Below are 17,415 nucleotides of genomic sequence, written 5' to 3' on the forward strand. Positions count from 1 at the left end.
TTACTGTCACCTTGCTTTAACATAAACGCGTAGTTACGGCCCGGAAGGAAAGGAAACAGGTAATAAAATCCTTTCTCCTTGGAAATACTTTCCTAAAACAAAAAAATACACTCCAAATCCCAGCAAACAAATCTGAGTCTCTTTTCATAATAGCGTTTCAGCAAACATGCACCTTCCCTCGGGGAGGGAGTATAAGAGAACAAACCACAAGAGAAAATCTTGCCTGTTTAAATTTCAAGGGGCAAGATGTGTTGCCATTATGCTTGTGAGTGTGTTATAAGGACCTATGTAGAACACACTGCTGCGTATTTTCTGCACTGTATAAGAGCTGCACACCAAGAATCTCACAAACATTTCTAGTGGCATGCACTGGTCACAGTCCTTACATATTGTGTTTGGAAAATGACTGGCAGACCCTCAGGTCACACGTATCCAAAGTAAACTGTGTCCTGCTCATTTTCTGAGTGGTCTGTGGATGCTTAAAAATGTTGTTTGTAACCTTTGAAACTGCTGTCTGGTGGCTGGTCTTTATAGTATTACCAACAACAGATGGCAAATGGCTCTGTTGATGTAGTTCTTGCTAGTGTTTCATTCCTGTGAAGTTCCACAGTCTCAAAGTCTCAGAAAATGCCTCCATATTTTTTCTGCGTAATGATTTCAAGCCAAACTAAATAAAAACATCTTATCAAATTCAGATTCCCATGGTGTCATGTGACATTTTTGTAATGATTGCCTTGCAGCAGTTTCAGATAAGTGCACGTTTGGTAGCAATTTAAGGCCTGTGTCCTTTAAGTAATGCTTATTAGTACGCAACAGATGCCATTTAGAAACATTATGCCTTTTAATAGGCTCTGCTTTTAGACTACATTTTCTCATTCCAGGCAGGCTGTGGATCAGGCAAGCTTGGAGGTATGCTGCTGCTTATGCAAAGCCTAAGTCAATTTTCTGCTCTGAAGTCAAGCCATGTGTTTTTCCTTGTTTCTTCCATTCTGGCCATTGCTGTCTGGTGTTTTTCCCCCCCAGTCATATCTTTGGCTGATTGTCAAGGCATTACAATCAAAACCTTTTGCATTTTTAACCACCATCATTGGTTTCTTTTGTTCTTACGGAAGGGTCTGTGTAAACTGAATTGAAACAATCTCAGCTTTACTATCATGAGCACAGCAAGCGTGGAGTTAGCTTACTATTGCCAGCCTGTCCTTCCTTCTCTGCTTCTGTCTTCTCCCAAAATGAAATAAAGGAAAAAGCAGAACCATGCTGATTTTGGAGCACTTTCAAAGACATGTAAAACAGCTGACACAATGGCACAGAGAAACAAGAAAGATGTTTGCATATTTTCTCCACTACATGCAGCTGTTTATTAAAGCAAGAGGTTCCAAGACAGACTGAGAGGCTTGTGATAGCTAGTGTAGGTGACATATTAATTTGCAGCTGCATAATAAATTTACTAATGTGTAAATTACTATGGTAGAGAAGGTGTTTTTTTGTTTCCTTTTTATTTTGCTTAAATTAATTGCTTTATTTTGAGATTAATCTGGCAATACAAATTAGTCCTTGTAAGTAATTTGGGGGAAGGCTGCTGAGCTGTCTTCGGTAGACTTATGTGCTCTACTGATTTCTCAGGTGTACAGCATTTGCAACTCAATCTATGGGGGGATCTGAGACAGAAAATCTGTCTGGTTGTCTCATATTTTCATTACTGCATTATTTGTATGGGGAACACTGTGCTTCCTGATGGCAGACCGTGGCTTTCAGGTACCCTACATATACCACCCGTACTGGCAGTTTGTATGCAGTGAAGGTAAAGGCTGCATGTAGGCCCTGTGGTGTTATGTTCCCCACATGTGCTTTGAGTGATGGTAGTAACAGGCAAATGTCATTAACATGTCACTTAAACTTTAGTCCTGGTGCCAATTTGTGAGGGTGGCTGTTTCAGTAGTAATTTTAAAGGCTCTCCTGTCCTAAATTGCAGATATTTTCTGAAGCTGTTGTAGCTGGCAATCTGTCTGGCATCTTCCCATGGGATGAAATCATCTTTATGCTAGTTCGTTTTCCAAACTGACTTGTCATTTCTTACCATTTCACTATTCCTTGTTTATCACTACGTGAGGTGTTATCTTCCTCTCTTCCCTTATATTAGGGGATGACTTCTAGGCGTTTTGTGTCCTCCTCTCTGCCTTCCATCTTTGTAAGGAATTAATGCTATCACATTTGAACTGGTAATTCCTAAAAGCTCTTCTGTTGTTCACTGCAACTTTGCTGTCATTTTTCTTCAATTCAGCCTCTTTGAATAACGAATGTACTTCAGAGATACATTCCAGTGTCATTTGGGGCCTCCCATTCTTTGACAGTCAAACTCTATTTTGAGGTCAGGCTTAGAAATATGAATTTCTGCTGGCACAGCTATTTTGGCTATGGGTATGATGAAGTGAGATGTATCAGTGGCAGAGCTATACAGGAAAAAGCCCCTGGTGTGGACACAGTTGATAACAACTTCATTATTTGTTTGCATATTTTGCTTAGTGGTGGACAAATAATCAAGTTGCCAAATGCAGAAGTTTTTTTTTAGATATCCAAGAAAATCCTTACCACTGTTATCTCCACAGCCTTCAGTAGTTGCAGTTAGACTTGTGCAGGAGCATATCTGCCCATTTCTTGGTTGTATGGAAAACAGTACCTATTAAGAACCTAATTCTGATGTCCAGAGATTCAGAGGTTTTAGCATCAACCTCACCCATTTAATGAAATGTCCCTGACAAAATCTCTGTGTGAACTGCAACCTTAAGGGTTTTATTCGTTACAGTCCTGAATGTCACTTCACGGCTGTGTTTTCTCTGGGTCATTCTGTAAGCTCTACCTCTTCTTAGCATTGATGCTCTGTGAAAAAGAGAGTTAGGTGTGCAGCAGTATGAATTTAGATACATCAGAGTTACAGCTGGTAGCACTCCCATGGTTTTGCAGCTCACTGCAGTATTTATTTATAAAGTCCGTTTGCGGGCCATAATGTCTCAGCTTTTTTCAGTCACATTAGGTTAGAGCTTTGTGCCAAGCCAGATGTGCATTTTGTGTGTTAAATGCCAGGAGTAGCCTGTTTACATAGACGTGTTTTCATTTCTCTGTGCTATGAACTGGGTGTGACTTTAGTTTTTTAATGTAGCACTGCTAAAAATCTTTCTGAAGGGAAATTCACGTGGATGAAGCCTGTTTGAGGAATGGGAGCACTGTGGGTTAGGATTGGTCAGCACCATTTTGTGATCCCTTCAGTGTACACTTGCTTTCCTTGATTTGAAAGCATATTAAATGACGTGCTTTCATCCAGGTAGTTTTCCAAAATAGCTAAATAATTAAACCAATTATTTATTTCATTTGCCTATTTCCCCCCCCCTCCATTTCATAAATTGCAGATTACTGTGACAGATTTTGGAAACTAAACGAGATGTGCACACAGACCCCAGTCACGTCACGAGGTTCTGATGGCCTCTAAAGCTCCTTGAGGAAAGTGGAAATTGAAACTGTTGGACATTTCTTCAGAGTTAGGCTTGTCTGGTCTTGTTTGGTCTGTGCTCATGTACATTCTGCTAAATTTATGTGGATGCTTTGAGCTTTTTTCTTCCCTTTTCCTAAATTAGTAGTAAAAATGTATTAGTGTGAATGGGATGGCTAATCTGACAGCATCCTGCAGTTGGGATGCTTGATGTTTGATCTGCTCTGCGTTTGAGTGACAGGATTTGCAATAATGATACGTATAGCTACAGCTGAACTCATATTTAAACTTTGGTTTCTTGACTGAGAATGCAATTAGGATTATTTCCCTACATTTCTGCCTTCATTTCTGCATTTCACAGCAGAAAATTATCTGCAGTCAGAAACTTGTATTTATTTTATCTCCTTTCATCATTCGAATTGTGATGGAATAAAGATTAATACCTAAGCAGCATTTTGGAATCAGACATAGAAACATGCTAATGCCAGTGCAGGTTTCTTCATCCTTTGTGTTCTGAGTGTGATTGCTCTATTTGTAGTGGTGAAAAGTGATGCAGTGGGGAAGAGCACTGTTTTCGTTAATGATATACAGCATGTGGTTAAGGGCTGCCTTGCCAAGTTGGCCAAATATCACACCACAGCATTTGCCCATTAGCTCCATTGCCATCACACAGTGTGATGAGACTGCAGTTTCACTTCCACTAGAACTTGGGTTTTTGACATGAGCTTGCTCGATGAAAGTCAGGATATGAGAGTCAGGTTCTGCATGTACTCCTGGGAGCATGCCAAAGACCTCTTCCTTCCTTTGCAAAGTTAAACAAATATGGCTGTCTAATGATAACCACATGCATGGCTCATTGGAAGGAGTGGAGGAGTTGGTGTTAAGCACTGCTGTTTACCAGAGCTCCTGCTCCAGTGAGAGACTAGTGGAAAGTGCTTCTGTGACATGTACACAAAATACAAGAGCAAGAGCTGTTGTCTTCAGGTCCCAGAAGCGCCGTGGCTGTGCTGCTGTAGTGGAGGTGGCAGCCCACAGGAGAACAGAGAACCATTTATGCTACATGATTTCTTTGACTTTTTATGTTGTGACTTCAGAGAGACTGATAAGAAAAACGTCACGGCCTTTTGAAGTGGCTGATAAGATACACTTAACAGCTAAGAAATGGGAGGAAGATGAAGTGATTTGTTGGGGGCCACAAAAACGCACCTGTGGTAGGAGTAAATTGTAGGGGCTCTGGTTTTAGTTCCCTCACTTAATTACAGAACCATTCTCTTCTGGGAATTGATATGATACACAGACTTTTTGTGTTGGTGTACATATGTTTGTCACATATTGCAAAGTGGTTTTTAATTAAAGAAAAAAGTGGAAAATGCTTCTTGGACAGCAAAAACCCATGATACTGTCAAAAGCACTTAAAATCTGCTGAAGTGTCAGATTTTTTAATTTTTTTTTTTGAATTGTGAAATATATTGGCATGCAGATAAAGCCAATAAATAAATAAAACCAGTGCTGCTATTGCAAACATTACGAATGGCAAAATTGAATAAAATATGAGACTAAAAAGTTAGAAATGTTGAATTGTTTTTTTCTATCTTTTTGGCTTCATTAGGAACCACACTTCTCATTACACATAAATGCAGTGCAATTAGCAGAAATAGGTACAAATGGGTGCACAGTGCAGACTGATGGCTGTTCTGCAAACATACGTTTCTTAATCGTTCCCTGTGTTTGTGGAACATGAAAAAGTAGTTGTAGGATAAATGATTAATTCACGTCAGACATAATGCTTGTTTCGTGCTTCATCCACAGTGAGGTTGATGTATTTTGCTTTACAAATCTGGCTGCATCTTAAATGCTCTTATGAATTTCTAAAATGTTCTTTTCAACTCTTCCTTGGAAATATCAGCTCATCTTCGTTTGTCAACCCAGTGATGGGTCTAGTCTGAAATCTCTGTGTCACCAATGTGATGGACCCAGTATTGATAAGCTACATATGAATACAGGGAAATTTTTAGCTACAAATTTGTGTTGTTTAATAAGTGATGCATTGGGTTCATGATCAAAAGGAACTGAGTATATGCAGTACGTACTAATATGAGATTTACGAGAGCATTTAAAACATCTTCACAAAGAGATGGAATCGATTGTCCCAAATTGTAACTGATCTGTTAGGCCGTGACAGAATGGTAAGGCTGATAAGTAGGGCTCTAAAATGACTGGTCTAGTCAAAGAGAGCCTGAGGAGTGTGATAGGGATTTCAGCTGCTGGAGCATCACATTTATGTAAGCCTACAGTTATCTGAATTCGAGTTAAATTATTTCTCTTACAATATAGAGTTTAGTTGCAGGGGATGTGGAAGAATTGTCAGACAGAATCAGAGTTGAAGCATTTCATTTACCTTTGGGCATTCCTGCACTCTGCAGTTTCACTTGTGGAATTTCACATCCAAGTGTGTGCACCATGTGTTTTCTGTTGTATTGAGAATAAATTCTTTTGCCCGTGGAAAAATATTTCCTGCTTACTTCAACTGATCAGATGACAGTCTTGTTGAATCTGTAATGATGAGGGTCTGTCTCTAGTCTACAAAAATAATTTTCTAGTTCAAGATGGAATATTGCCTTCTGTTTTGTGATTCCAGTCTTTATTTATCTACCCAGAGCAGAACGTAAGGATGTTAATCAAATCTATCTGGATTCCCACATATTGATTTTTTTTTTAATCTTAATTGAAGAGAACTTCATCTGACTTCTACCCCTACAAGAAAAATATTTGTCCACTTCATGGAACGCCCATAAAATTCATCTCTCTTGTCTGGAGAAGATAAAAAACCCTTGGTTTAGGGATCAGAACCGAAGCAAAGGGCCTTGGTTTACGTGGATTAGTCAAACTGTGATGTTTCAAGCTGAGGTACTGGAGTTTGGTGTCCCGTAAGGATGACTGAGTATGGGCAGTGCCTGCTTGCTGCGTCGCAGCTTTTCATGTCGTATATCAGATTCATAGTGCAAATTGATGGACATTATTACCAGCGTGAGAGGAAATGCACTTACATGTGCAAGCTGAGAATATGGCGCAGACTACTCTGCGGGAACAAGAGAGCAGAATTACCATCTCAATTTTTGCTTTAAAATCCATTCTTCATGCACAAAATTAAATTGCAGCCATTCAGTTTTCTATTTTAATTATCTCTAGGTAGGTTTATTTCAGTGGACCTGCATCCACTTCTTCCTCTGTTACCCCGAGTGCTGGAACCCCACAAGACAAAGGCTGGTACCCATCTGTTGCCTGCAAACCCCTCCTCATCATGCAGTTGTAGGAGCAGTCTGTATGACGTGTTGACCAACGTTGGCAGCCACTACATTGTGAATACCTGGAATCCCTGTAACGCAGCAGGCCTCCGTTCTAAATTTACTCTGCTTCTGGTTTATGGCCCTTCCTCTGTGGCTGCAGCAAGAGGCCCCTTCTTTATGACTCACCCTCCCACCCCCTCCGCTCCCTGCTCCGATGGTAACCCTTTGTGCACATGGCCTGGTGGAAAATGTGCTCGCTAGGTGCTGGCTGATTGGCTGCAACAACGTGCTCCTTTGTTGTCGCTGGGTAAGATCCAATTTGAATGAGATCTGTAAAAAGGCTGTGCTTGGGACATTGCAATTTTTGTATCTCAGGATGCTGGCGGGGGCCTCAGACTGAAGCGCTCGCAGGAGAATAGTGCTGCTTTCCTTCAAAGCAAATTTAAATTATTTTGCTGTTGATTTTGGAGACTTTATAATGCCCTGTTAGCCAGCAATAATTATTGCTGTGATCAAATGCCTAATAATAACAGTTAGACTATGTCAGGGTTTTTGTTTTTGGTTCCATAGACAAAAAAAAGCATACAAAAAGTATGTACACAGAAGAGGAAGTGTAACTTCTTCACTTTGTTCTGGGGAAAACTGGGAAGCACAGTTGATGTAAGCAAAATCAAGCAAACTCTGTGATCCTTCTACTGCCTATGGCAGCTGTACAGTAGAAGTGATAAGTGCACATGTGTGCAAATTTTGGGTGGATGTTCACAGAATCTGGCTTTAGTACAACTGACTTCTTCAGGACACTCTGGGGTACCAGAAGTTAGACGCCTGCAACGTGTTGTCCTGGAGGATCCCCCCACCTCCTCCTTTGATTTCCCCTTTGTTGGAACGTGTGCTCCTAACTCTGACATTTTCAGAGTATTACACAGGAAAGCCAAGTTAAATGGCAGTCTAAAAGCAATTTTTGGAGAAAAAATAACTTCTGTGGAAGGCTGAATTAATGAAATGTTTCAAAATTTTCTCAAATATCTTGTTATTTAATCTGTGATATTATTTCATTCTTCTAATGTGTTGCCATTCCTATAGAATACAAGCATACTAGGTACCAGAAAGTTACTGTAAACATAAAGGTGGTAATTGTTTTGTTCAGCGAGGAGAAAGCACTAATGCACTCAGTAAGTTGTTTTGGCTTAGCAGTGGCACAGTAACGCCTTGTAAGCAGCATCTCATGAAGAGTATTTATCAGCATAATCAGCATTTTTCTTTGTTCTAAACTGAAATCTTATGTGCTGCCCTTCAGCTGCTCTTTAATAATCATCTTTGATTTCTTCCTTCCTTCACACGGCTTGTTTGGTTGGTGTTGTTAAACACTATGCAGGGACGCCTGCAGCAGCAGCAAAGTGCTACTGCTAAGTACTGGCTGGGATTCTATAATGTGACTCAATGTGCAGTGTTGCAATGCTTCTTTCTCTCATTTTTGTCGCAGAACGGTGGCTTATGTTCAGCATTCTGACTACAGAGCTTTGCTGTCAAGGCTCAGGCTGTAAGCTGATTGCTTGTAAGGGCAGCAAAATAGTGCCTAATGTGTTTTAAGCAGTGCTGGGAGGTGGTGTATCAGATGTAGATTTTTACCTTCCGGTAAGGAATCAGATCGTAATCGCTGCCAGAGGGAGGATGGTGGGACGGTGGACAAACGGTCTGACCTTGTCCTGCAAATCCCATGCTCTTCTTTCCATGGAAAGGTCTTGCTTTCACTATCACACTTTCATCACCTGTAGTTTCTGAGTCTTGATGTAGACAGTTCTATACAATGGCCCTCATGAGACCGTTCATTGTCTCAGACATTTACTTTGCACTTACTATTAGCGTAGTTATTTCACATTAAACTTGGGTCATTGAAACTGCCATGTGAAGGGAAACCATGATTAAAAATGCGGGATTCAGAATTAGTGCTCAAACTACAGCAGTGTGTTGCAAGATTTTTGTCCTCAGTTTGGGTCACACAAGAGCTGCAGGTTGGCTTGTTGATTGAAAGCACCTAAAATTGAATATATTTCCTTCCTCAGAAAGGAAGACAGAAAACTTGCAGAATACTATTTGGTCTGCTAGCTCATTGATTCTACTGTCCTTTCTTTTCAACTGGTGATGAACCACCAATCAGTCTGATTTCTTGTATCAGAAAAGAGATGCTTGGAATTTGCATTTAGATGGCAGGCATCAGATGTATGTAATTTTTGTTTGCATGCAATTAACAAATATCTTGAATAAATATCACATGGTGTTAAGTCATGTGGAAAGAAAACTGTGTTGCATAAAGACTTGTATTTGTTATTTTGGGAACGCTTCTGCATGTAAATACTTTAATTTTTTGGACATTATTGAATTGTTTTTAAAATGCCCAGTTGAAATGAGTCAAAAAAGAGAAGGAGATAATTAACTATACAACAGATCATGGTCTAACCCAGAAGGGGTTGGTCTTCCAAAAAGCAATAAGAAGAAATTGGAATTCTGTTCTGTTGTGTTTTTGGACAGTACTAAAAATCAGGTTGTGTTTGGAAGGGTTTTGGGTTTTTTTTTTTCCAGTTTTAGAGCAATTTATTTAACACTTACAGAAATTTAAGATTCTGCTTGTTGAATTCAAAGAAAGCCATTGTGATTTGATGCTGTCATGGTACTACTTTGTAAAATCGCATGTCAAGGGTTAGGTAACAAATAGATAGGATTTTACTAGTATTCTTAAGACAAGGATTATACAGAAAGCTCTAGAGGGAATGTTAAGAGCCCATTCACACTAAGCAGATGCTAAGAAAACTATGGTTTTAAAATTCATATTTATTATCTTGCTTTAGAAGTAAAAATATTGTGTGTTTCATTTTAACTGCAGGTTGCTGTTATTTGGTAGATACAGTAGCAGGAGATCCAGAGGTTCTGCAAGCAGATGCTGAAACATACTATGAAAAACTGTTGAAGCAGTCATCATCTGCTCCTGACGTTTTTTCCATCCCTGGAGGAGAAAAGGTAATATGCTGTTGTTTTTCATTCTACAGGTTAGATACTTGCAAACTAGTTTGTTGGTTCTGTTCGTAGTCCATTTGTGAATAGGGGAAAACCGGTGTGACCAGATTATAAATCTCTTAAAATCAGTAAATTCTGCATTATTTCAAATAGTTTACTTGTTGCAAATTAGAGAGAAGCTTAAACTAGAAGTCTAAAGCCCTCCAGGTGTAGGTGAAGGTCTGAAGTACTTAGCTGAAATTTACACATTGACCTGTTGATCCTTAGAGAACTGGATCAACAGGGAGCTTGGTAGCAGTTGACACCATGGATCTGCTCTATTCTGCCTCTATTAGCAGTTTACACAGGTACTGGTGCATGACTATTTTTTGGTTCCCACCCTTTCTAATTGTAGCATCAGTGATGTTGAATGTGGATTCTCCGAGTTCAGATCAGATGAGACTAATAGATAAATGCTGTAGGTGTCAGTGATGCGATTTACCATCCATTCCTGAGCCACCTGAGGAGTGATCTGGGGATGAGAGAGCTGGCCTGTTAAATATGCTGACTTCAACCTTACCAATTAAAATATATATATATATATGTTTAAACCTTCAATTCTGGGCATTTTCCACGTCATACTGGAGTACCTGGTATTGCACTATCAAATCAGTAAGTGGGTTAGTTGAAATGAATGTTTGGAATGCAATGTTTGTTCCCCAGTTTAGGAAAATAACAAGTAGTAGTTTCCAGAAGCATACCATTTCAGGTGGCTGGCTTCCATCTTTGAGCACTGACTGTAACTAGCTTTAAGTATTCTTTTAATGCCCTCTAGTGGACCGTGTAGGGTTAAATACAAATAAACCTGACCACGCACAGAACCTCCAGTTAGGGCTTCTCCATCCTTCCCTCAGCCTTTCATGCCTGGTTATACTTTCAGAAGCTTATTTTCTGTTCCACTGAAAAGGAGGCTGAGATAAAATCCCAAGCAGTGCTGTGTATATTCTTGCAATAATTAAACACAGTGAAATCAGTTAAAGGAGGACTTCTGGCTTTTGATTCAGAGCTATCTTGATTCTCTGGATTGCTTCAGACCTTAAATGTATCACATGACAGATTTGAGTCTCATAGCAACACATTTCTCCTTGCATTCATTTAATTCAGGTCTAATCTAATCTGCAGTCAGACAGCTAGTCAAGGACATAAATAATGGCAATGTTCACACTATGTGTTTTTTTCCTTATACTCTATTATATACTCTATTACAAGTACTTTGCTGAATGTTGATATTTTGTAATTAAAAATAAATTGAATGTGATATGTTAAACTCTAATTTCCAGAGAATCTGTTATGTACCTACAACCTTAAGGATGAGGATTTTGGTGTTTAAATAATTGGCTGTAGCTACCAGCTTTTTTTTTTTTTTCTTTTTCTTTTTTTTTTCTTTTTTTTTTTTTAATGCATCTGAATTGAAGCAGGTTTTGAGTGGCAGGACCAGCAACTGTGCATAATTAGTGTCTGTCAGCCCACTTGCTCAGGTCACAGAACTTCTTTTTGGTATGTCATGATCTGTGGGCAATCAGTGAGTGCACAAACGACAAGGAAATCAGCATGGAAGAGCACTGTCAGAGTTCAGAAAGACAAAGCTACACTTGGCTCATCCTAATGTTACTAGCACCTATGAAAAGTGCACATTACATTGCAAAACCAAATAGCAACCATAGCATTGGATTTAGTACTGGCCTTTCCATCACAGTAATGCTCTCAGGTGCCATGGTGATACCCGTGCTGTTATATCTGTAGCACACAAAGGCTGAATTGCCAGAACAGAGTGAGAGAGCAGGAAGCTCATGAATACAGATTTCAGGGAGTTCTCAGTTTTTTTCCAAGAGTCCAATGTTTGCACAGATGATCCCAGGATTCTGCCGCCGACAAACTAGTGAACGCTGATTTCATCTGAAAGTTGTTATCTTGAGCCATCCATATTCATACTGCTCCTTCCATGCACCAAGTAATATTAAATGTATCACATGACTGATTTGAGTTTCATAGCAAACTGACAAATGGGTGCAATTAGAGAGAGGCACACCCACACATACACAATGGACCAGATTTTTGGAAGTACAGTACATACTGTGCTAAATTATTCACGCTTGTTGCCTGTACCTAAACTTCCAAGAGAGCATTTACAATATTCATATGGAAATCGTCATCTCCATGCATATAGAGCTGTTTGAGCACTGCGATTTTGTGTTTGTGTCACATCGTTTAAAAGTTGAGTCTGAGAGGTTGAAAGCTGGATTTTGATTTGAGCTTTCCCTGCACCGTAACCACCGTGCGCCAATTTATCTCCCTTCCCTGTCCCTCACAGATCAACTGCCCAGGCGCTGCCCTAACGCTTTGATACTCCCTGTACCCTGAGGCTTAATTCATTGTTTGCAAAACACCACAAGTACTCAGCTGGACTGAGCTGTAAGAAGTGCAAGTTGTATTTGTTTGCAGTTGATACAATGTGTCTGGTCTTTCGTAACACCATTTGTCCACATGTAACAGTGTTCAAAGCTCTGTTGTGTACCTGTTGTAGTAAGTCAATACTAAGTTTTTCACTACCTTTAACAACTAATTCCTTCTAAATTGCTTGCTGATAATATTGGGCTATTACATATGTATCACTTTCCGTTTTTAAGTTGAGGACTGAGAGGGTGTTGTGCTAAGCATATACTGTGCATGTTAGTATGACATACTGTAAGTGCATCTGATACATGAAGTGCTTCTTGCCAGCTTTGCAGTACAAACAGCTACAGGGCTTGTTTGTTTTTTAGGTTAAACTTGAAGATTCCTGTGTGTGTTTTGTCCCCCTCTACCGAAATAGTCCTACTTGCAAAATGTTGCTGTTAACTGATCCACAGGATAAAGAGACAGGTTAGAATTGGTAAAAATATTTTGAAATTTGAGCAGTTGTACTTTCTTTGATTTTTAAGGTGGACTGCTGGTTTACATACTTAAATACTTGAGATTTTCTTTTGAATACAAGGTGGATTCCCCTTACCTGTCAGGTTTGTTTTGATGGGCTACAAAGTGGAAGGGAGGATTGACATTGAGGGCTTTCAAATTCTATGCATTGCTCTGCTGGTAGCTGGAAAATGACCTTACATAAAACAGCAGTGTAAGTACTGTTCAGCCCAAATCAAGTAATCAGGAAATTTCCTCATAAGGACAAAAAACAGATCAAAATCATCTGTGTTTAGAGGTGAACTCTGCAAAGTTTTCCAGCTTGTTTTACACAGGGTTTCAATTGGGGGTTCACTAATGGGCTGTGATTCACATAGTTGAATGTGGAACACCTTTCTAAGATAAAAATGTCTTCATTGTCCCCCTGTAACTACTGAGAGAGAAGTTCATTCCTGACATTAATTTATATATTCTATTAACATTTTTCCGAAGAGAGATAGGCTCTGGTGTGATAAAGGAGAGAAGTGCCTACACCAGAGGCCAAACTTGCACTGAAGGCAGCTGTGCATACCGATGGACTCATGTTCAAAGGAACATGGTTGAAATTTAGTTTAGACTGCAGAAGAGGAATGGGAATTTGTAATGACTACATGAAAATAAAGAACTGTTAAATAAATGCAGGTGAAGTCAATGCGTTTAGCACAGATCTTCAGTTGGATAACAGTAACAGGAAAAATGCATATTAATTAGATGTGTACACAGAGAAGCAGAGAAGAAAAGATTTCTACAAATAGCAACTGAAATCCACATTGGAGACTAATGGATTAGTACTGCATAGATAAAAATGACAGACATTATGTTTATGAAATAATATCCTCTATAATATAATTATTTCCAACAATTATTTCCACAGGTCTCAGAGTAAGTACTGCCAATCCAGTCATTTGTTTAACATTCTAATAATTGGGATTCTTAACAAATACAAAATTTAACAGCCTATCTACAGCTTTGACAGTGAAGAGCTTTGTAGTTTGATGACATTTGATTCTTGGGCACAGGTTGAAGAGGGATTGAATCCAACCCTGAGATTTATATCGATCATCGTGATCAGATATGTTATCCAGAATTGCTATGTAATGTATCTGAAATGACCTGCATATTTCAAAGGGAAAACAAGTGGCAGCTTTTCGTGGTCTTAGCTGGGAGCATTTTTAATTTATTTGTGGTGGGCTGAGTATTCTGTTAGTGTATTTGTACAGATATTTTTATGAGAATGTAAATCATGTTGTAAGGCCTTACAGAGCATAACATGGGTGATTAACATCTTTATAACACTAAATAAACATATCCTATTGTGGCACTTCATGTGTGCTGTACATAATAATTTACAGTAACTGCTAGATGCCACGGAACATTTATCACAAGACATTTGCAACAAATCATTGAGTAAAACTTGAATTGTAGAAAAAAATGTAATTGGTTGCAGGAAAGATATCTATCTTGGATACTTGAGTAGCTGCCATTACTGCAGCACCTTCATGCCTCCCAAGCTTTAATGTATTTATTTTGATAAGACTCCTAGAGAGACAGAGAGATTGAGAGGGAGAGAGAATGAGAGAGAGATGCTCTTACTCCATTTTAAAGATAGGGAACTGGGGCAGACAGCCATTCAGTGTATGTCAGCACTGCAGAATGCAGTTTAATGCAGTATGTCTGAGCGCGTTCTGTTATCAGAGCTGACCTGAACTTGGCTGCATGGAAATGCTTGTTGGGTAATTCTCCATTCTCTTTCTCAGGTGTAAATGTAACAACAGCAATCTGTAGTGTGCCATCAGCCTGAATTACTTCCAAAATTTAGGGAAAGATGACTTCAGCAGAACTTTTAGATTCAATATTTATTAAACAAACTCAATTTACATCTATTACATATAGTGTTTGCCTTTAATTTAGACTGTGACAGAGGGATGGGTTTCAGCAATTTGGATGAAGGCTGCGGAACAAGAAATACCAAGCTGATGTTACTTTATTTTTTCTGCTTTTCTCTGTCTGTACTCTGTGAAGTCCTGATGTGCAATTTTCGTTTGGATAATTGCACGCCAGTGTGGGAACATTTGGCCAGTGTATTTTCACCTAGAAGGTAAAAATGTAATCCAGACCCGGGTTGGGCAAGAATCCGTGTTTGCATAGCAAAAGAATACATTTCATAATCACAACTGCATTGTGTTTGGTGCCCAATTCAGTTTGTTATTGTTCAGTTACCCTTTCCAAATACTCGTAGTGGAATGGAATTGTTTGTTTCAACTTCTTGCAGCGCTGTGAATATTTTTGTCTCTGCAACTGATCAAAGTACTGAGGCTTAGCAAACTAGTGCTTACAGGGCCAGCTGCACAACTGAGCGTGTAGATACCCCCATTAGTTGTGAACTGAAATGTGTTGGACTTAGTCATTTCACTTAGTTCTGCAGAGGCAAGATCATGTTAATCATGAATCACAGTGTGCAGGTATGTGTGTAACTTGGTGATTGGTAATTAACTTGGTCTCTTATGATGAGGTGAATGTAACCTTATGTCGTGAAAAGAACAATAAGAGGAGGAAATATAAGTGAAGGAACATGTGCTTTCACAAAGCATGTTTGCATTTGAAATAGTATTCCTCAAGTTAACTATAAAATGAAAATGAGAATATGGGCAAGCATAGATGGATTAAACTGTGGACCAGATGTTGACTTAAAAAATGATAACAAAAAGCTAAGTACATATGTTTGCATGAAATGTGGAGAAATGTTTTTCCTTCAGGAAAGGCATCCATATAGATAAGGTTTCTCAAGTAATGTGGTGTGACAGTTGCTATGTCAACTAGTGTTCCCCTCCACACATTTAAATTATTGAATAGCACAGTAAATGCTCTATAAAAGTAGCTCCATAGGATGTGGTTATACATCTCCTTATTTTCATCAAAGCTTTTTCAAAGTTTTCTGACCTTTACTACACGTGTTGGACATCTCTGTACTTTGTGCTGCTCCAATTAAAGTCAGCCTTTGACCCATTATGTTCCCTTTGTCTGACTCGTGTCATAGATGTTTAATGGAGCAGTGGCTGCTTGCATTTGAAAGCAGAGCGAAGGGACTGAAGGAACAGATTGAATCCATCACAGAAGAGGTGTGAAACTCCCATGCAAGTTAGTGCATAATATTTAATGAATTGATCTGGTGCTGTAAGCAAGCATCTGCCCTTGCGTGCAATACTTCCTTCATTGTTAAGCCAGTATGCAAAGTGTAATGCTTTTTGGCACATGCTTTAATAATTCATTTAAAATATAAGTTAGCTCGGCAGAATCTCCAGCCTGAAAGCCAGTGTGAGCTGGTAAATTCTGAATCAAAAAGGGAAACTAACCTTTGCACCTCAGAGACATTTGTATTACCTGGAGCTAAAACAGGTGAATGATGAATCCTATTAAAGTCATTGCACTTCATTACGTGTAAATTTGTCTCTGGCTGACAGATGGTTTTTAACTTTCTCATATTCAGCCTTATTTGGATAGCTTAGAGAGCCAGAGGAGAGTGCTCTCCCTTAGGACTGGAGGAGTATGAACTCCGTGTATCTGTGCATTGTACTTGTTGCATTATATCATTTTGTATAAAGATTGTAGGGATATGTGCCACTCTGTTTAAAGACAATAAAGATATCAGGGTTCTTGAACACTCCTTAAATTGTGATTTAGGAGTGCATGTATTTGTCATCTCTGCATGCATCTGAACTTTTGTGAATATCTGTCCATGCAGACATTTAGGAGGCAACTCTGAAGGTACAGATACATTAAAATTGAGACACACAGTTAACTGAGAAGCTGTTTGATATGGTGGATGTGAAAACTTTTGTGCTTTACTTGCAATGGCTGTCAATATTGGCATGCATGCATATGGACAGGGGACAGAGGCTGAAATAAAATTAAATAATGTAATCTTTAACCAGATAGCTGTCTTTGTCCCACACTTAATATGTTGCTGAATAGATACTGTGCAGGAAATGCTTTATTCATATGGCACACAGGTTGTCATACCAAAGTCACCTCAATTTCTGAGAAATATTATCTTCACTTGGTGTTTCTTGATGACTTTTTCATGTGCAGAACTGAAAATTGGATGCCAAGGGGTGTGGAGGTGAAATTGAAATACAGTAATTGTTCCACTGCGTCATAGTAGATCAAACTAGGGTCAGCTGGAGGGAGAACTGGATCTGGGACTGCTTGTGAAAAGGTTTAGAATCAGACTAGTATGTTATTGCAGTTCACGTGTTTCTCTCTTTTCTTTTTGTAGTTTTGGCACTTTATATGAACCAGCGATGGTGGCCTGTTGAAGATGTTGTAAAAACTGCTGACCCTTCTAGAGATGGGCTGATTTCGGTGAGGATGCTTTTTAAGCATTTGGCTTTGCCCTGGACACTCCCAGTTGAAGCAATCGTAACTAACTGTCTTTGCTTCCTACAGCTCATTCTCTATATAACCTGTGGGACCTGGGGGACATCTCCCACTGAAGAGAGGCATGCACATTAACCCTCTGCACACAATTTTCTGCATGCACTTTGTGATGCTGTGGGATTTATTCACACTTGGTTTTAGTTTGCCCTCAATGCCTGATAGAGGAATAATCAAATAAGCAGACATTTCATGTTAGCAGTACTCTTGACATTAGTGTTTGTTGAC

General features: G+C 39.2%; 1 protein-coding gene across 1 annotated transcript in view; it reads left to right on the top strand.

Annotated features, from left to right (window-relative positions):
* The window catches only part of LOC128075331 (protein FAM169B-like), a 34,789-nt gene that overhangs the window by 2,436 nt on the left and 14,938 nt on the right, over window positions 1-17,415 (top strand). The window contains exons 2-4 of the mRNA XM_052671971.1: window positions 9,653-9,786; window positions 12,585-12,684; window positions 17,030-17,115. Of these exons, the coding sequence (XP_052527931.1) occupies window positions 9,653-9,786; window positions 12,585-12,684; window positions 17,030-17,115 (320 nt within the window). The remainder of the gene's footprint in view (window positions 1-9,652; window positions 9,787-12,584; window positions 12,685-17,029; window positions 17,116-17,415) is intronic.

Source organism: Tympanuchus pallidicinctus, unplaced genomic scaffold (assembly GCF_026119805.1).
Source record: "Tympanuchus pallidicinctus isolate F22 unplaced genomic scaffold, pur_lepc_1.0 scaffold12, whole genome shotgun sequence".
NCBI lineage: Eukaryota > Metazoa > Chordata > Aves > Galliformes > Phasianidae > Tympanuchus > Tympanuchus pallidicinctus.